Source organism: Protopterus annectens, chromosome 8.part0 (assembly GCF_019279795.1).
Source record: "Protopterus annectens isolate FY-2018-M chromosome 8.part0, PAN1.0, whole genome shotgun sequence".
In the NCBI taxonomy this organism is placed as follows: Eukaryota; Metazoa; Chordata; order Ceratodontiformes; family Protopteridae; genus Protopterus; species Protopterus annectens.
In genome coordinates this window covers 1568412665-1568425710 of record NC_056741.1, presented here as the reverse complement: position 1 = coordinate 1568425710, position 13046 = coordinate 1568412665, and the positions used below count along the sequence as shown (strand labels likewise).

The window sequence follows — 13046 nt, the reverse complement described above, 5'->3', positions numbered from 1 at the left end:
GTCAACAAAGGATAAATAAATACGTGTGATTTGACAAATTATTTTTATTGAACATGAAGGCAAAATGAGCAGCTCTGGGAAGACCAGTTGGGAGAAAATGTTCCTAAACTAGCACTGAAGAAGGCTGTTTCTAATGAACTGGATATCACCTCTAAAAAGACAGTTTTGTAAAACTGTGTGAAACTTTTACTGACATTGACATGCTACTCTTTTTGATCTCTATCTTAATCTCTCTCAGAGAAACTGCTCACATTTTTTATTGTGCCTAGTTTGCAACAAAGGACAGGGCTCCTAGGTTTAATAATCATGTGCACACTGGCAAAATCAGAGTTCACTAACTGGCCTTATAATCTGTATACTGTTACCCTGCTTACACTACATTTGCCTGTCTTCACAGAAAATCCTCATTTTCACTGTTTTTGCATGGGAAAAGCAGCACAAAATGGTGCCGTCCATAACAGTGCCAAGGCTAACCTACTAAAACGGAGTGGTGATCAGCTAAATTCAAAAGCACCTTCCATCATGATGAGACAACTATTTCAGTGGATTCCTTTACTGCCAATTTCTATGCACATGTAAACAGCTGTATATGCATATCTACCCCATGAGAAATAAATACAATGCAAAATTTAAAAAAATAACCCCCCCCCCCATGGTGGAACCATAGTATAAGCAGACTCTATAATAAAAGAAATAAAACCTCTGCATTCAAAAATAAATGTAACTCTCAAATATCCCAATAATGGTCTTGTTAAACTCGAAAAGGAATGCTGGACCCTGATCAAATCAACCAATGCCAATGAGGTAAAAATATCCACATATGAAGTAAAAATAGCTACCAAGGCATAGGATAAACACAAAGCCTTCTTTAGCTGTTAGAAGTCTCAAAACAATGCCCAGCAATGTTTAGATCTAATAGTAAAGGATATCACAAACTTGGTTCCAAGGGATACAACTAATCTACTAGTGGAAAATTTAGTTCAAACTTTCACCCCTCTCTTCCATCGTATATTTCCAGATAACATACCTATATCTACACCTCTCCCAAAATCTCTCATGAACAAATCCTCAAGTTGTTATCCAAGGCCAAGAACACTAGTTTAAAAGGGCCAGATAACATTTTGGCCTGCCTACTGGTTAGCCTGAAACATGACTTGTCAGAACATCTACAAATGCTATTCAGTATCAGCCTCCAAACAGGCTTTATGCCAGATAAATTGAGGACAGCAATAGTCATCTCCTTACAAAAAGGTGGGGGTGTCAATGGCCTGCATTATTATATATATATGCATAATCCTGATCAGCCTTGCACAAAGGTGGGGTGTCAATGAACCTGAGTAATTATATATTCATAATCCTGACCAGCCTTACACAAAGATGGGGTGTCAATGGACCTGGGTAATTATACACTCATAATCCTGAACAGCCTCATCTGTAAGTCTAAGGATCATTATAGCATGGCTTACAAATAGGACATGGCAAGTATCACACACCAAATGGACAGGTAAAATCCTTGGTTAAAGTCAAGGTGTCCCACAGGGCTCTGTCCTAGTCCTTTACTTTAGATTGTATCTATCAGACCTTACTTTTTCATCTGAGGTGTTCTACAGTCTATATGCTGACAACATGAAATTGGGTAAACTGATTACAAGTGTTACAGATAAGGCATATCTGCAAAATAATTTAACTAAATTGACCATCTGGGCACAGGAGAATAATATGTTGATAAATACATCAAAAACTAAGCATATGAGATCTGGGAGACATAAACTGAAAGGTGAATATTTTATACAGCACACAGTGATTGAAACTGTAGACTCATCTAAGGACCTGGGTATATGGGTAGATTCAGCTATGAGTTTTTCTAATCGCATCAACCAATTGGCTAATGGTACTTATAGAACTATAGGTTGTATAAAAAGATTTATAAAGTCTAGGAAACCAAACATAATGAAGTCATTGTTTGTTAGTTACATTAGACCCAAACTGGAGTATGGAATAACAATATGGAAACCCTATAAGAAAAAAAGCATGAATAAAGTGGAAATTGTACAGCGTAAATATACCAAGCGCATCTATGGATGTGAAAATCTAAGTTATTATGAAAGACTAAAATATATGAACTTGTACAGTGTCTCATACAGATATTCAAGAGGATATCTTATTCAAGTATATAGAGCATTTAGGGACAACTATCTCTGCGAATGTTTGGGGTTATCAAAAAGTACTACAGAAACATCACATAACCTATGTAGAAGATGCTATAGGAATGAAAATGTTCTAACTGGTTCTCTGACAGAGTAGCTGATGCTTGGAACAGACTACCAAATTACATTAAAGCAAGTACTAGTTTAGATATTTTTAAGAATAGCCTGGACATTTATTATTATGGGAACAAGTGTTTTGTAATATTGACAAGCTAGAAGGGCATTAATGCCCATGCTTGAAACACTTATATGTATGTATGTATGGGTTACATGTTAAAAGATCAAATGTTTGAAACATCCCACTGCATATGGTCAAGACCATACGGTCGATGTTTCAAAACATCAATCTTTTAACATGTCTAAAAGTAAAATAAAGAAATTAGTTAGAAGACAGTAATGCAGGGGGGCAAGCCTCCCTGCACCCCCCCCACACACACCCTACTTAAATATACCAACTCCGAGATCGTGCTACAGCAGGGAATAAGAAAACTTCCCGTTCCGTGCTGTATTCCAGTGTAGCCTAATCTTGGAGTTGGTATATTTAAATAGGGGGGGTGTGGGGGGTGCAGCCCCCCCACATGGGGGGGTGCAGGGGGGCTTGCCCTCCTGCATTACAGTCTTTTAACTAATTTCTTTCTTTTCCTTTTAGACTTGTTTTGAAACCGACCATATGGTCTCGACCTTATGCAGTTCGATGTTTCAAACGTTCGATCTTTTAACATGTAACCGTATGTATGTATGTATTATAAAATTAATAAATAAGGACACAGGTAACCTATAGATTCTTTACTCAAGCTGGTTCAGATTTGTCAAGGGCAAATTCTGCCTACTTAACCTGTTTGACTTCTTCAAGAAGGTTGCTGAAGCAAAGGATGAAGGTATATACATCATATCTAGAGCTCATAAAGGCATTCAACATCATCCCACACTCAAACAACAAAGGTAAACCATCCCAGCTAAATGTAAATCCCTATGTAACTTGTTGGATAGCAAAATTACTCAAAAACAGAACCCAGGAAATTAGGGTGGGTGGCTCTCCCATTTATAAAACCTTGATAACGTCACATAGCATTCTACTTATCTCTGGTTAAACCTGAACTATTTCTCTCTCTCCAAGAAATGCTTCTATGCATGTGCTTGTGGATGAAATGAGTGTTCTGGCTAATCTACATACCAGTTTATCAAATAAATAAATAAGAACTGTTGACATTTTGAACTATTACAATGTTTTGAAGTTTCTGGGAATTAAAACTTTAAAATACAATAAAATCACAAAGAAGGTGATAGTTTCAAACATGTATACATTCACCAAATAAAAAGTTCACCCCTACTTTCTGTAAGTACAAAATACTTATGGTCTGTTATCAAGAAATGAAAAATAAAACAAAATTCAATAAAAATCAATGCAGTCATACAAGAACGTTTACCATCTTTAGAATAATATATGAAATTTTAAGAACAGAAACTTACTTGTGTTAATATACGCCATTGTGTGAATTAAAATAACGATGAATTGTCCTAGATTTTCTAGCCACATTTCCTTCATATACAAAATCCTGTTGTTAGCATCATAGTAGAACTCAGATGCATAGACAGTCCCTTTGAGATCTGTAATGCTGGATATCGGTATGCTTTTTGCTAACAAGAGGGTCAGAGGATGATAGCCATATTCACTGCACAGAAGACGAACAATGAAACAGCCAAAGCGATAAATGACAAAATGTCTACTGGAAAGTGTGCTTATATCAACTGGTACAAGAGCATTTTCTTCCACAGCTTCATTAGCCTTGGTCCCAGTCCTAGCTGCAAAATTAAAAAAAAGTCCATTTTTGCATTAATTTTACACGGACAAGTTTACTGTCAAAACTTAGTTTTTTTTCCTTGCTATTCCATACTTCTGGTTTTACAATGCATCTGGAGTTCCTTGACTATGCCATTAGGGGACTTTGCTTTGGTTATAAAAAATAGCTGTAATCTCAGTTACCTGAAATAAATGGGGTAATACAAAACAGTACCTGAACAGTAGTCTGATGACCAAGTGCTCAAAGGTTTATACTTGGTTGAAACATGCTTTGCCCTGAGGCAGTGCAACCTCAGACTTGATTTTATCAAGTCTGAGAGTGTAAGTGGTTTACTCTCCACAGTATACGTCTCCATTTGAAAACTGTGTTGACTGTTACTTTTGATCACGACTATTTTTAATAAACATGTTTCTGTGTGTGTGTGGTATGCAGCCAAACAACACACTTTCTTTTTCCTAATTTAACATTTTCTTCAAGTCATACTAGCTTATCTAGAATAGAAGTCTTGATAACTGACTATGAAATAAAACTACTGTGACCTGATTCACCTGAGATGTGCCTGCAAATTGTACACTGAGATCAGTACACTACTCCAGAGAACAAATATAAACAAATAGATAAAATAAATAAACTACTGAACTACTTTAAGTAGATTGAACTTCCCTGATAAGGTAGATAACAATTCTAATGTTGTTGTATAGAAATGCAAAATGTGAAATTTCTTTTTTACACTTTTATATACTATGACTGAGAACCACATACATACAAATACACACATAAATATGGGCAAAGTTTCCCCTTTAATCCAAAATGCATGGTTCTGCCCAGTGCACCCTTCTTATGAATAGGTAATGCACTTGCATAAAATCAAAGAAAAATGCCACCAAAAGAACTTATAAAGTAAAGTATTCCCAAACTACTAATAAACTACATTTTATGAAGAATTTTGACAGAAACATCACTGACCTACTGGCACAGGGGCACAGAATCGGCCTGAACTACTGTTAAGTAAGATTCAGTCAGTGATGGTGGGTTCCAGGGGGGACAAGGGGAGGTAAGATTGCAGCCACTGACTAGTCAGATGGTCAGGGAGAGGTTAGATCAAATGCAGCTACTTCCTTGAAAGACGTTATATGTGTATGCATGCAAGTATGCGTGTTTCTGTCTAGCTATCTGTCTGCCTACCTATTTATCTACTCTGCTGAAGACCATATATGTGTGTGTGTGTGTGTGTGTGTGTGTGTGTGTGTGTGTGTCTATATATAATATGCATATGTATATATATATATATATATATATATATATATATATATATATATATATATATATATATATATATATACACACACACACACACACACACACACACACACACACACACACACACACACACACACACACACACACACACATAGATATATATATATATATATATATATATATATGGATCCAGGACATTTAATCGAAAGATCAAACGTCCGAATCTATTAAGCTCAAGCATACTTATGTGAAAGTGGTTTTCACCGAAGAAGCACTTTTGCGTAGTTATGCCTGTTGCCGAGCCCGAAAAATCCCTTTTCCCCACTGTAATGCGGTCTCGGAGGGAGAGTAATAAAGTAGCGGTGTTATTGGGGGTGCTGCAAAAATGTAAATGTAGTGGTTTTTTTTTTTTTTTTTTATTGACACACTTTAATGAAAGCACTTTTTCGGTTAAAGCGCTTTCGTTAAAGTGTGTTCGGTGGTTATGGATTCAGACAATTGACCTCTCGATGAAACGTCCTAGATCCATATATATATATATATATATATATATATATATATATATATATATATATATATATATATATATATATATATATATATATATATATATATAAAATACAGTATGAAAACTATCAGACATTAATGAAAGAAGCAAGAAGTAATCATGACAGTGGAATGGCATGCACAGAAAATAAAGAAAAAAAGATGATGCGGAGTGCACTGAAAATCACATTGAATCAAAAACTGCAATTGTACAGGATGGCCATAAATTCAAACAGGTTTCAGGGTGCGAAACACTGATAATTATCAACAAAATAGATTTTATTACAAAAGGGGATGAGTAATGTTAAGCACCAAGTTATGAACACAATGATTTTAAAGTGTGCTTTCTTTCTATGATAACTAAAAAAAGAACTTCATCAGAACTAATTAAATCCAATGTCATGTGATTATAAACCTTCATTTGTCACAATTCACCAAATTAACTCTGTTTCAAATGAACAGAACCTTATTTTAACTGTAGCAATTTATCATATTAAATTATTAAATACATATTAAAAATCATTCACTTTGATTTTTTTATTTAGATTTAATTAAATCTTATGTAATCTAAAATATATGTATGTATATGCAAATATGTAAAGTACAAGTGCATTCAAAATAAAAGTAAAGTTTTTAGTTTGTTTAAAATCTGCTTGTGTGAGTGGGTGTAAAAATATACATACTTGTGTTTATTATAGCATAAACCAAAATCAATATAAAAAAAAAATCTCCAACTCATAAAACCTATAAAGTGTCTGTAAAGAGTAATCATAAACACCTATAAATAAGAAAAAACACTATTTTATATATATATATATATATATATATATATATATATATATATATATATATACACATATATGTGTGACGAAAAAAATAATTTCGGACTAAAACACTGAACCACAACCACGAAAAATCAAAATGCCGCAATCACAATGTTGAATCAGCTGAACAAATTAAGCTGATTTGACATTAAAATCAAACACATCACGTGATGTCTGTGTACGAGCATAGAAACACTAAACTCCTACACCTAGCATCATGTTTTTGCAGGGGGCAAGCCCCCCTGCACTCCACACCCCCTGCTAACTATATATTTCAACCCCAAGATCGCACTACAGTGAGGAAAGGGATGACTTTCCCAAACTGCACTGTACCATGATCTCTGACAGTACTTTAAGTTCATATCAGCAAATGTACAGTGCATTCGCTGATATGAACTTTCGACACAGAGATGTTCAGCAAGATGGACATTTGAAAATCCAACTTTCAAGTGTTCCATCTGCGGACAATCTCCTTTCACAATTTTCATAGTAAACCATGCAAAAACGTGATGTTAGGTGTAGAAGTTTAGTGTTTCTACGCTCCTACACAGACGTCATCTGATGTGCTCGATTTTAATGTCGAATCAGCTGAATTCGTTCAGCTGAATTTATTCAGCTGATTCGGCACTGTAATTTGCAGCATTTTGTTTTTTCGTGGTTGTGGTTCGCTGTTTTAGTCACAAATTATTTTGTCTGTCGATACTTTGATAGTAAACCTATATATATATATATATATATATATATATATATATACATAGCTTTGTATGTTAGGCAGAGATCGCCTCTGAGTAGGCGATTTGCGATGGAGTAAAGCTGGAGTTTTTTGAGACGGTCTGCGTAGGGCATCTGTTTGAGGCCAGTAATCCTCTTTGTGAGGTATTTCTGTGGCCTTTCCAGTTGTTGTAGATGTCTTGTGAGGTACATACCAAAAGAGGCATTGTACTCTACATTGGGTCTAATAAGTGATGAGTAGAGGGGAACAATAACCTCTTTTTTCCTGATGAGAAACCTATTGTGATGAGGTGAGCTACATAGAAGGATTTCCTGACACTGTGGCAATGTGATTATCAAAGGAGAGATTACTGTCCACCTGTGTCCCAAGGTCTCTTATCACACTTTTGTCATTAAGTAGACTACCGCTTATGTGGTAGTTCATGGGTACAGAGGTTTTACCAAAGGGGATGACAATACAATTTTTGCATTGAGCTTCAGGCCATGGCTTTGACACCAGGCATCTGGCTCAGTGAGGCCCTTTTGTAGTATGTCCACATCATTAGGAGTTTCGATTATGGCTCCTAGTTTGCAGTCATCTGCAAACTTTGTTAGCCAAAGATCTTCTGTGTTAGAGTGTACTTCAGAGAAGTAGATACCAAACAGGAGAGGACCCAGGACTGAACCCTGTGGTACTCCACTTGTCACTGGTCTGAAGTCGGATTTGGAGTCTGCTACTTTCACAGTGTGGGTTCTGTCCATGAGCCAGTTGGCAACCCATCTTGTGACATAGAGATTTATGCCTAGTTTAGTGAGCCTATCTATAATTCCAGAGTGGGGGATGGTGTCGAAAGCCTTGGCAAGATCTAGATAAGCTGTGTGAACCACCTTACCCTCATCTATGGCTTTGGTGACTGATTCAAAGAAGTCAATAAGGTTTAGGAGACATGATCTGCCTTTTACAAACCCGAACTGGGTAGGGTCCAGAGTTTGGAGATTACCAATGTCTTTGTTTATGAGTTCCATGATGATACGTTCCATGGCCTTGCAGACCAGGCTTGTCAGGCTAATGGGGCGGTAGTTCCCAGGGTCCGTCTTGGTCCCCTTTTGTGGAGTGGGATAACCATCGCGGTGTGCCATTCAGTGGGCACAAAGCCTGAGGTGAGGCTATGATTGAACATGGTACTTAGGTAAGGTGCCAGTTCATTCTGTAGTTCGTGTAGAATGCAGCCTGGGATATTGTCAGGTCCCATGGATGCTGTGTTCTTGGCTTTGGAGAGTGTGTTTTTTACTTGTGCAGCCGTGATTACAGGAACTTTGCATTCTTCCGGTATAGAGATGGGCCCTCTAGGCGGTGAGAGGGAGGTAAAGTTAGCACTGAACCTATCTGCCAGGATGTTGGCAATATCAGTTGGTTCTGTATATTTAGTGCCATTGTGCTGTAACGCAGAGCAGATCTGAGTGTTGCCACTGAGATTCTTGACATAGCTATAGAATGCTTTGTGGTTGTCTTTAGAGTCAGTGGCGATTTTGCTTTCGTAACTAGCTTTGGAGGATTTTATGAGGGATTTCAGCTTCTTACTGAGGTTGACCAGTTTCTTTTTTCTGTTGTAGAGTTTGTTTATGGCAGAGGACCACCAGATTGACTTCTTTTTTTTGGAGGATAGCATCTTGGTTCCATTAGGGATAGCATGATCCATGCACTCGTGTAAGTGCTTATAAAGTGCATATGTGTAGGATTCAGCAGTCGTACCTCTATTGTCCATCTGCATAGGTGTCATGAAGTTTGCCACTTCTGTCTTAAGAAGTGTGAAGTTGGCTTTGGAGACTTTTTTACGGTGGTTTCCCTAATTGGGGGGTGGGGGCGGATGTGGATGTCTAGGGTGATTAGCTTGTGGTCGGATCTGACCAATGAGGAATTGACCTCTGGTGTGGAACACCGGTTTCCCATGTTGGTAATGACCAGGTCTAGGATATTGCTGCCCCTGGTGGGGGGTGAGAATAAGTTGATCCAAGGCGTTGGAATTTATGAATTCCAGAAAACGATGAGCAAAAGAGTTGGTACATGAGTAGTTTTCCCAGTTAATGGTGGGGTAGTTGAAATCGCCCATTATTAGGGTGTTGGGTTGTACCCTAATACTTTCCAGTGTATCAAGGAATGACGAGTGGGAATCCTGGGGCATGGTGGGGGGTTTGTAGCAAGCTACAATTTGGATTGCAGTCTTGCCCAGAGTTAGTTGCACTTGGATAATCTCAGATGCATTATGCTGTGCAACTAGCCTGGAGGTGTGGATATCCTTAATGAATATGGACACGCCTCCACCTTTAGTGCTTCATTCCGGGTTAGGTGGCCGAAAGGTGTGGTATGAATTATAGCCTGGTAATGCAGAGGTGCTCTCTGGAGCTTTGAACCAGGTCTCTGTCACTGCACAGATGTCAATGTTCTCCATTTTAAGGAGTGCCTCGAGTGAGTGCATTTTGAGGTTTAGACTTCCAGCATTGAGTAGCATTACCCTCAGATTTTGCTTGCTTGTACCTGTTACGGTGGTGAATTTGTCATTTGAGCATTGCCTAAAACAGGCACTATAGGGGTGGCAAGAGCCTTTGCCAGTATCTGGAATCCCAAGGGCGACAGGTGCAGGCCATCTCTGGCAAAGCATTGTGGTCTGTCTATCATGTCTTCCCAGGCAGACAAATACTGGATCCCCTTAGAATGACACCAGAAGCTTAGCCAATTGTTGAAGTCAGTCATTTTGTCCTTGTACTCTGGTATCATTCTGGGTGATAGCAGAATGCTACTCAGGGCTAGGGTCATACCTGCCTGGGCTACAAGATCGGAGAGCTCCTCCACGTCTCTTTTCATGTAGTCCAGGGAGGTACGTCTCAGGTCATTCACACCAACAAGGACAATGACAGTGTCATATTTGTACTTGTTGTGGACTGACCTGAGTGTGTTATGTGGCAGATCCTGGCACCTGACAGGCAGCATTTAAGCGAAAATGCACTTTTGCAAATTTCACTTCACCGAAGCACAGTACAGTGGGGTAAGGGAATATACCCTTTTCCCCACTATAGTAGGATTTCGTAGAAGGTATATTTATTTTATTTATTTGTTTGCAATTTGATTACCGGGGAAGTCCACTGGGCCGAAATGACCAATTTTCAGAGGAGGCCCGGGGAGAAAAGCTCCAAGATGCATTATACAATTTAAATACAAATGATAATTAATATTAAAGATCTTATGTAGAATAGTTACTCATAAATGCATTCAATATCATGCATAGTTAACAAATTCATTAAGCTTGAAGGTAGGGATCACACAGTTTCATTTGAGGAAAACAGATGTGGGTTAGGTGTGGAAACAGTTTACATACAAACCTTTTAAGAAAATGTAAATACGCTTTACATACACACATCAACAGTAGAATGCTATTTACAATATTTACAAGATTGGGCTGTGTGAGGGTAGCTGTAGGAGGTGAGAGCTTAGAGAGAAGCTATAGAAATTGTTGAGAGCTTAGATAGGCTCATAGGAAGATAACTATGAGAGTTGCAGAGCTTGGGAACCACAGCGAGAACTCCCTTGGATTAGGTTGGGTGAAGGCAGGTACATTTCCATTTAGTGGACAGGTGTTTGAACAGTTGGGTTTTGAAGTTTTCTGAGTTTGGTATGGTTCTTAGTGTGGAGGGAAGGGAATTCCATTTTTTGCCTAGTGAGAAAGATAGGAGAAGTTGGCCAGCAGGATGTTTATGTTTATGGATAGTAATTAAGTTCTGATTTTCAGATCTGAGAGCTCTTTTGGGTGTATAAGGGGGAAGGATGTCAGTTAGAGCGGGACATTTTGTTGGGTGAAATATGAGTCTATGTGCAATAGTGAATTGGAGATAGTCTAAGTAGTTTGGGAGTTCAAGCCAATTCAGGAATTGTAGGGATAGGCAGTGATGGGTGGTATTTTTAGATTTAGAGGCAAATTTAGAGATTTTGTTGTAGCAGTTTTCTAGTTTAGAGGTGATAGAGGAGGACAGGTTGGTTAGGAGAGGGGCTCCGTATAATAAGGAAGGAAGAAGATAAGTCTAGGCCAGAGTTTGCCTGGTAGAGTTTGGAGAGAAAGTGATTATTCCTATACAGCATACCTAGCTTTTGGTGGGTTTTCTTAATATTTTGTTGAATATGAATATCAAACTTGAGGTGTTCATCTACAGTAATGCCAAGTAGTTTGGCAGAGGGGACTACTTGTATAGGTGAGTTTGTTTGACTATAGACTTTGAAGTTGTTTTTATCATAGGAGAGGGTCTTTGTGGGAGGGAATAGTAGAATCTGATTTATTTGCATTGAGAGAGAGAGATGGTTTTGGCGCATCCAGTTTTCAGTTGTTGAGAAGGCAGTTTGGGTTTTAGTCAGCAATTCAGAGAGGTTTGAGGTATAGCAGACTAAAGTTGAATCGTCTGCGTATTGAATGATTTTAGCATCAGGAATAGCAGTGTGAAAGTTATTGATGAAGATGTTAAAAAGCATTGGCCCAAGGATGGATCCCTGTGGTACACCAGTTGGGGATTACCTCAGCTCGAGTTTCCATAAGATAGTGACAGACAGGAAAAAACAGATCAGAAACCATATCTGTATTCATAAAGGAATAATCCAGTCTGTTGGGATAGATCCGTTCCAGCAAGAAGCACGAAATGCAGAGGGAAGGAGGGTGGGGATGTCAAGGATAAGTGAAGATCAAAAACACAGATGAAACGTTATGGTAAGACATAACTTATCTGATGTTGTCAACCTTCACTTATTCCTTGACTGTGGGACAGAGTCCCCAGGTACCAAATTCTTGGGAGGTCTCACGGAAAAATATTCCTGAGCACCATCGAACCAAAAGATGCTCATCCCCTAGAGACCAGATTTAGCTTGTAATGAGTAATAAAGGTATGCAGGGATGCCCAAGTAGCCACTGCACATATATCATCTGTAAAATCTCTGGCATGGAAGACTGCAGAAGTGGCTATTCCTCTCATAGAATATGCCTTTACAGGTCCTGGCAGTTGCACTTTCTTTTTGTTATAAATGAAGGCTATGCAGTCCTTCAGCCATCTAGCTAGAATAGCCTTAAAATCTGGTTTGCTTTTGGTTTGTTTTGCTAGCAGAAGAGAATGAAACAAATAGCTGCTCAGATTTTCTGAATTCCTTTGTTCTGTGCAGGTAAAACTATAATTGACTGTGAACATCTAGCAAGTGCAAACAATATTCACCTTTGTTTGAAAATTTGGGAAAAAATACGGGAAGTTGTATAGTCTGATTGATATTAGTGTTAGATAGTACTTTTGGTAAAAATGAAGTATTTGTTTGCAAAGACACTCTGTCCTTATGAAAGATTAGGTAAGGAGGCTTGTAAGATAAGGCCTGTACCTCTGATATTCTCCTAGCAGAAGTAATAGCAACCAAAAATGAGGTTTTCCAGGATAAATACTTCAAATCGCAATTTGCGGATGGTTCAAATGGGGGGGTTAATTAAAGACTGTAGCACCAGATTCAAGTCCCAAGGTGAAGACGGATCCTTGCACTGAGGTCTTAGCAATAGGGCTCCTTTTAGAAAGGCTTTACAAAGTTTGTGTGACATTAGAGCTGTGTCTTTTAGACCATTAAGAAAATTTGAAATTGCAGCTAGATGAACCAGTATAGTTGAGAAGGACACCCCTGCATC

General features: G+C 38.2%; 1 protein-coding gene across 1 annotated transcript in view; it reads right to left on the bottom strand.

Annotated features, from left to right (window-relative positions):
- The window catches only part of LOC122808514, a 1519214-nt gene that overhangs the window by 478360 nt on the left and 1027808 nt on the right, over nucleotides 1-13046 (bottom strand). Inside the window, exon 15 of the mRNA XM_044079469.1 lies at nucleotides 3678-4010. Within this exon, the coding sequence (XP_043935404.1) occupies nucleotides 3678-4010 (333 nt within the window). The remainder of the gene's footprint in view (nucleotides 1-3677; nucleotides 4011-13046) is intronic.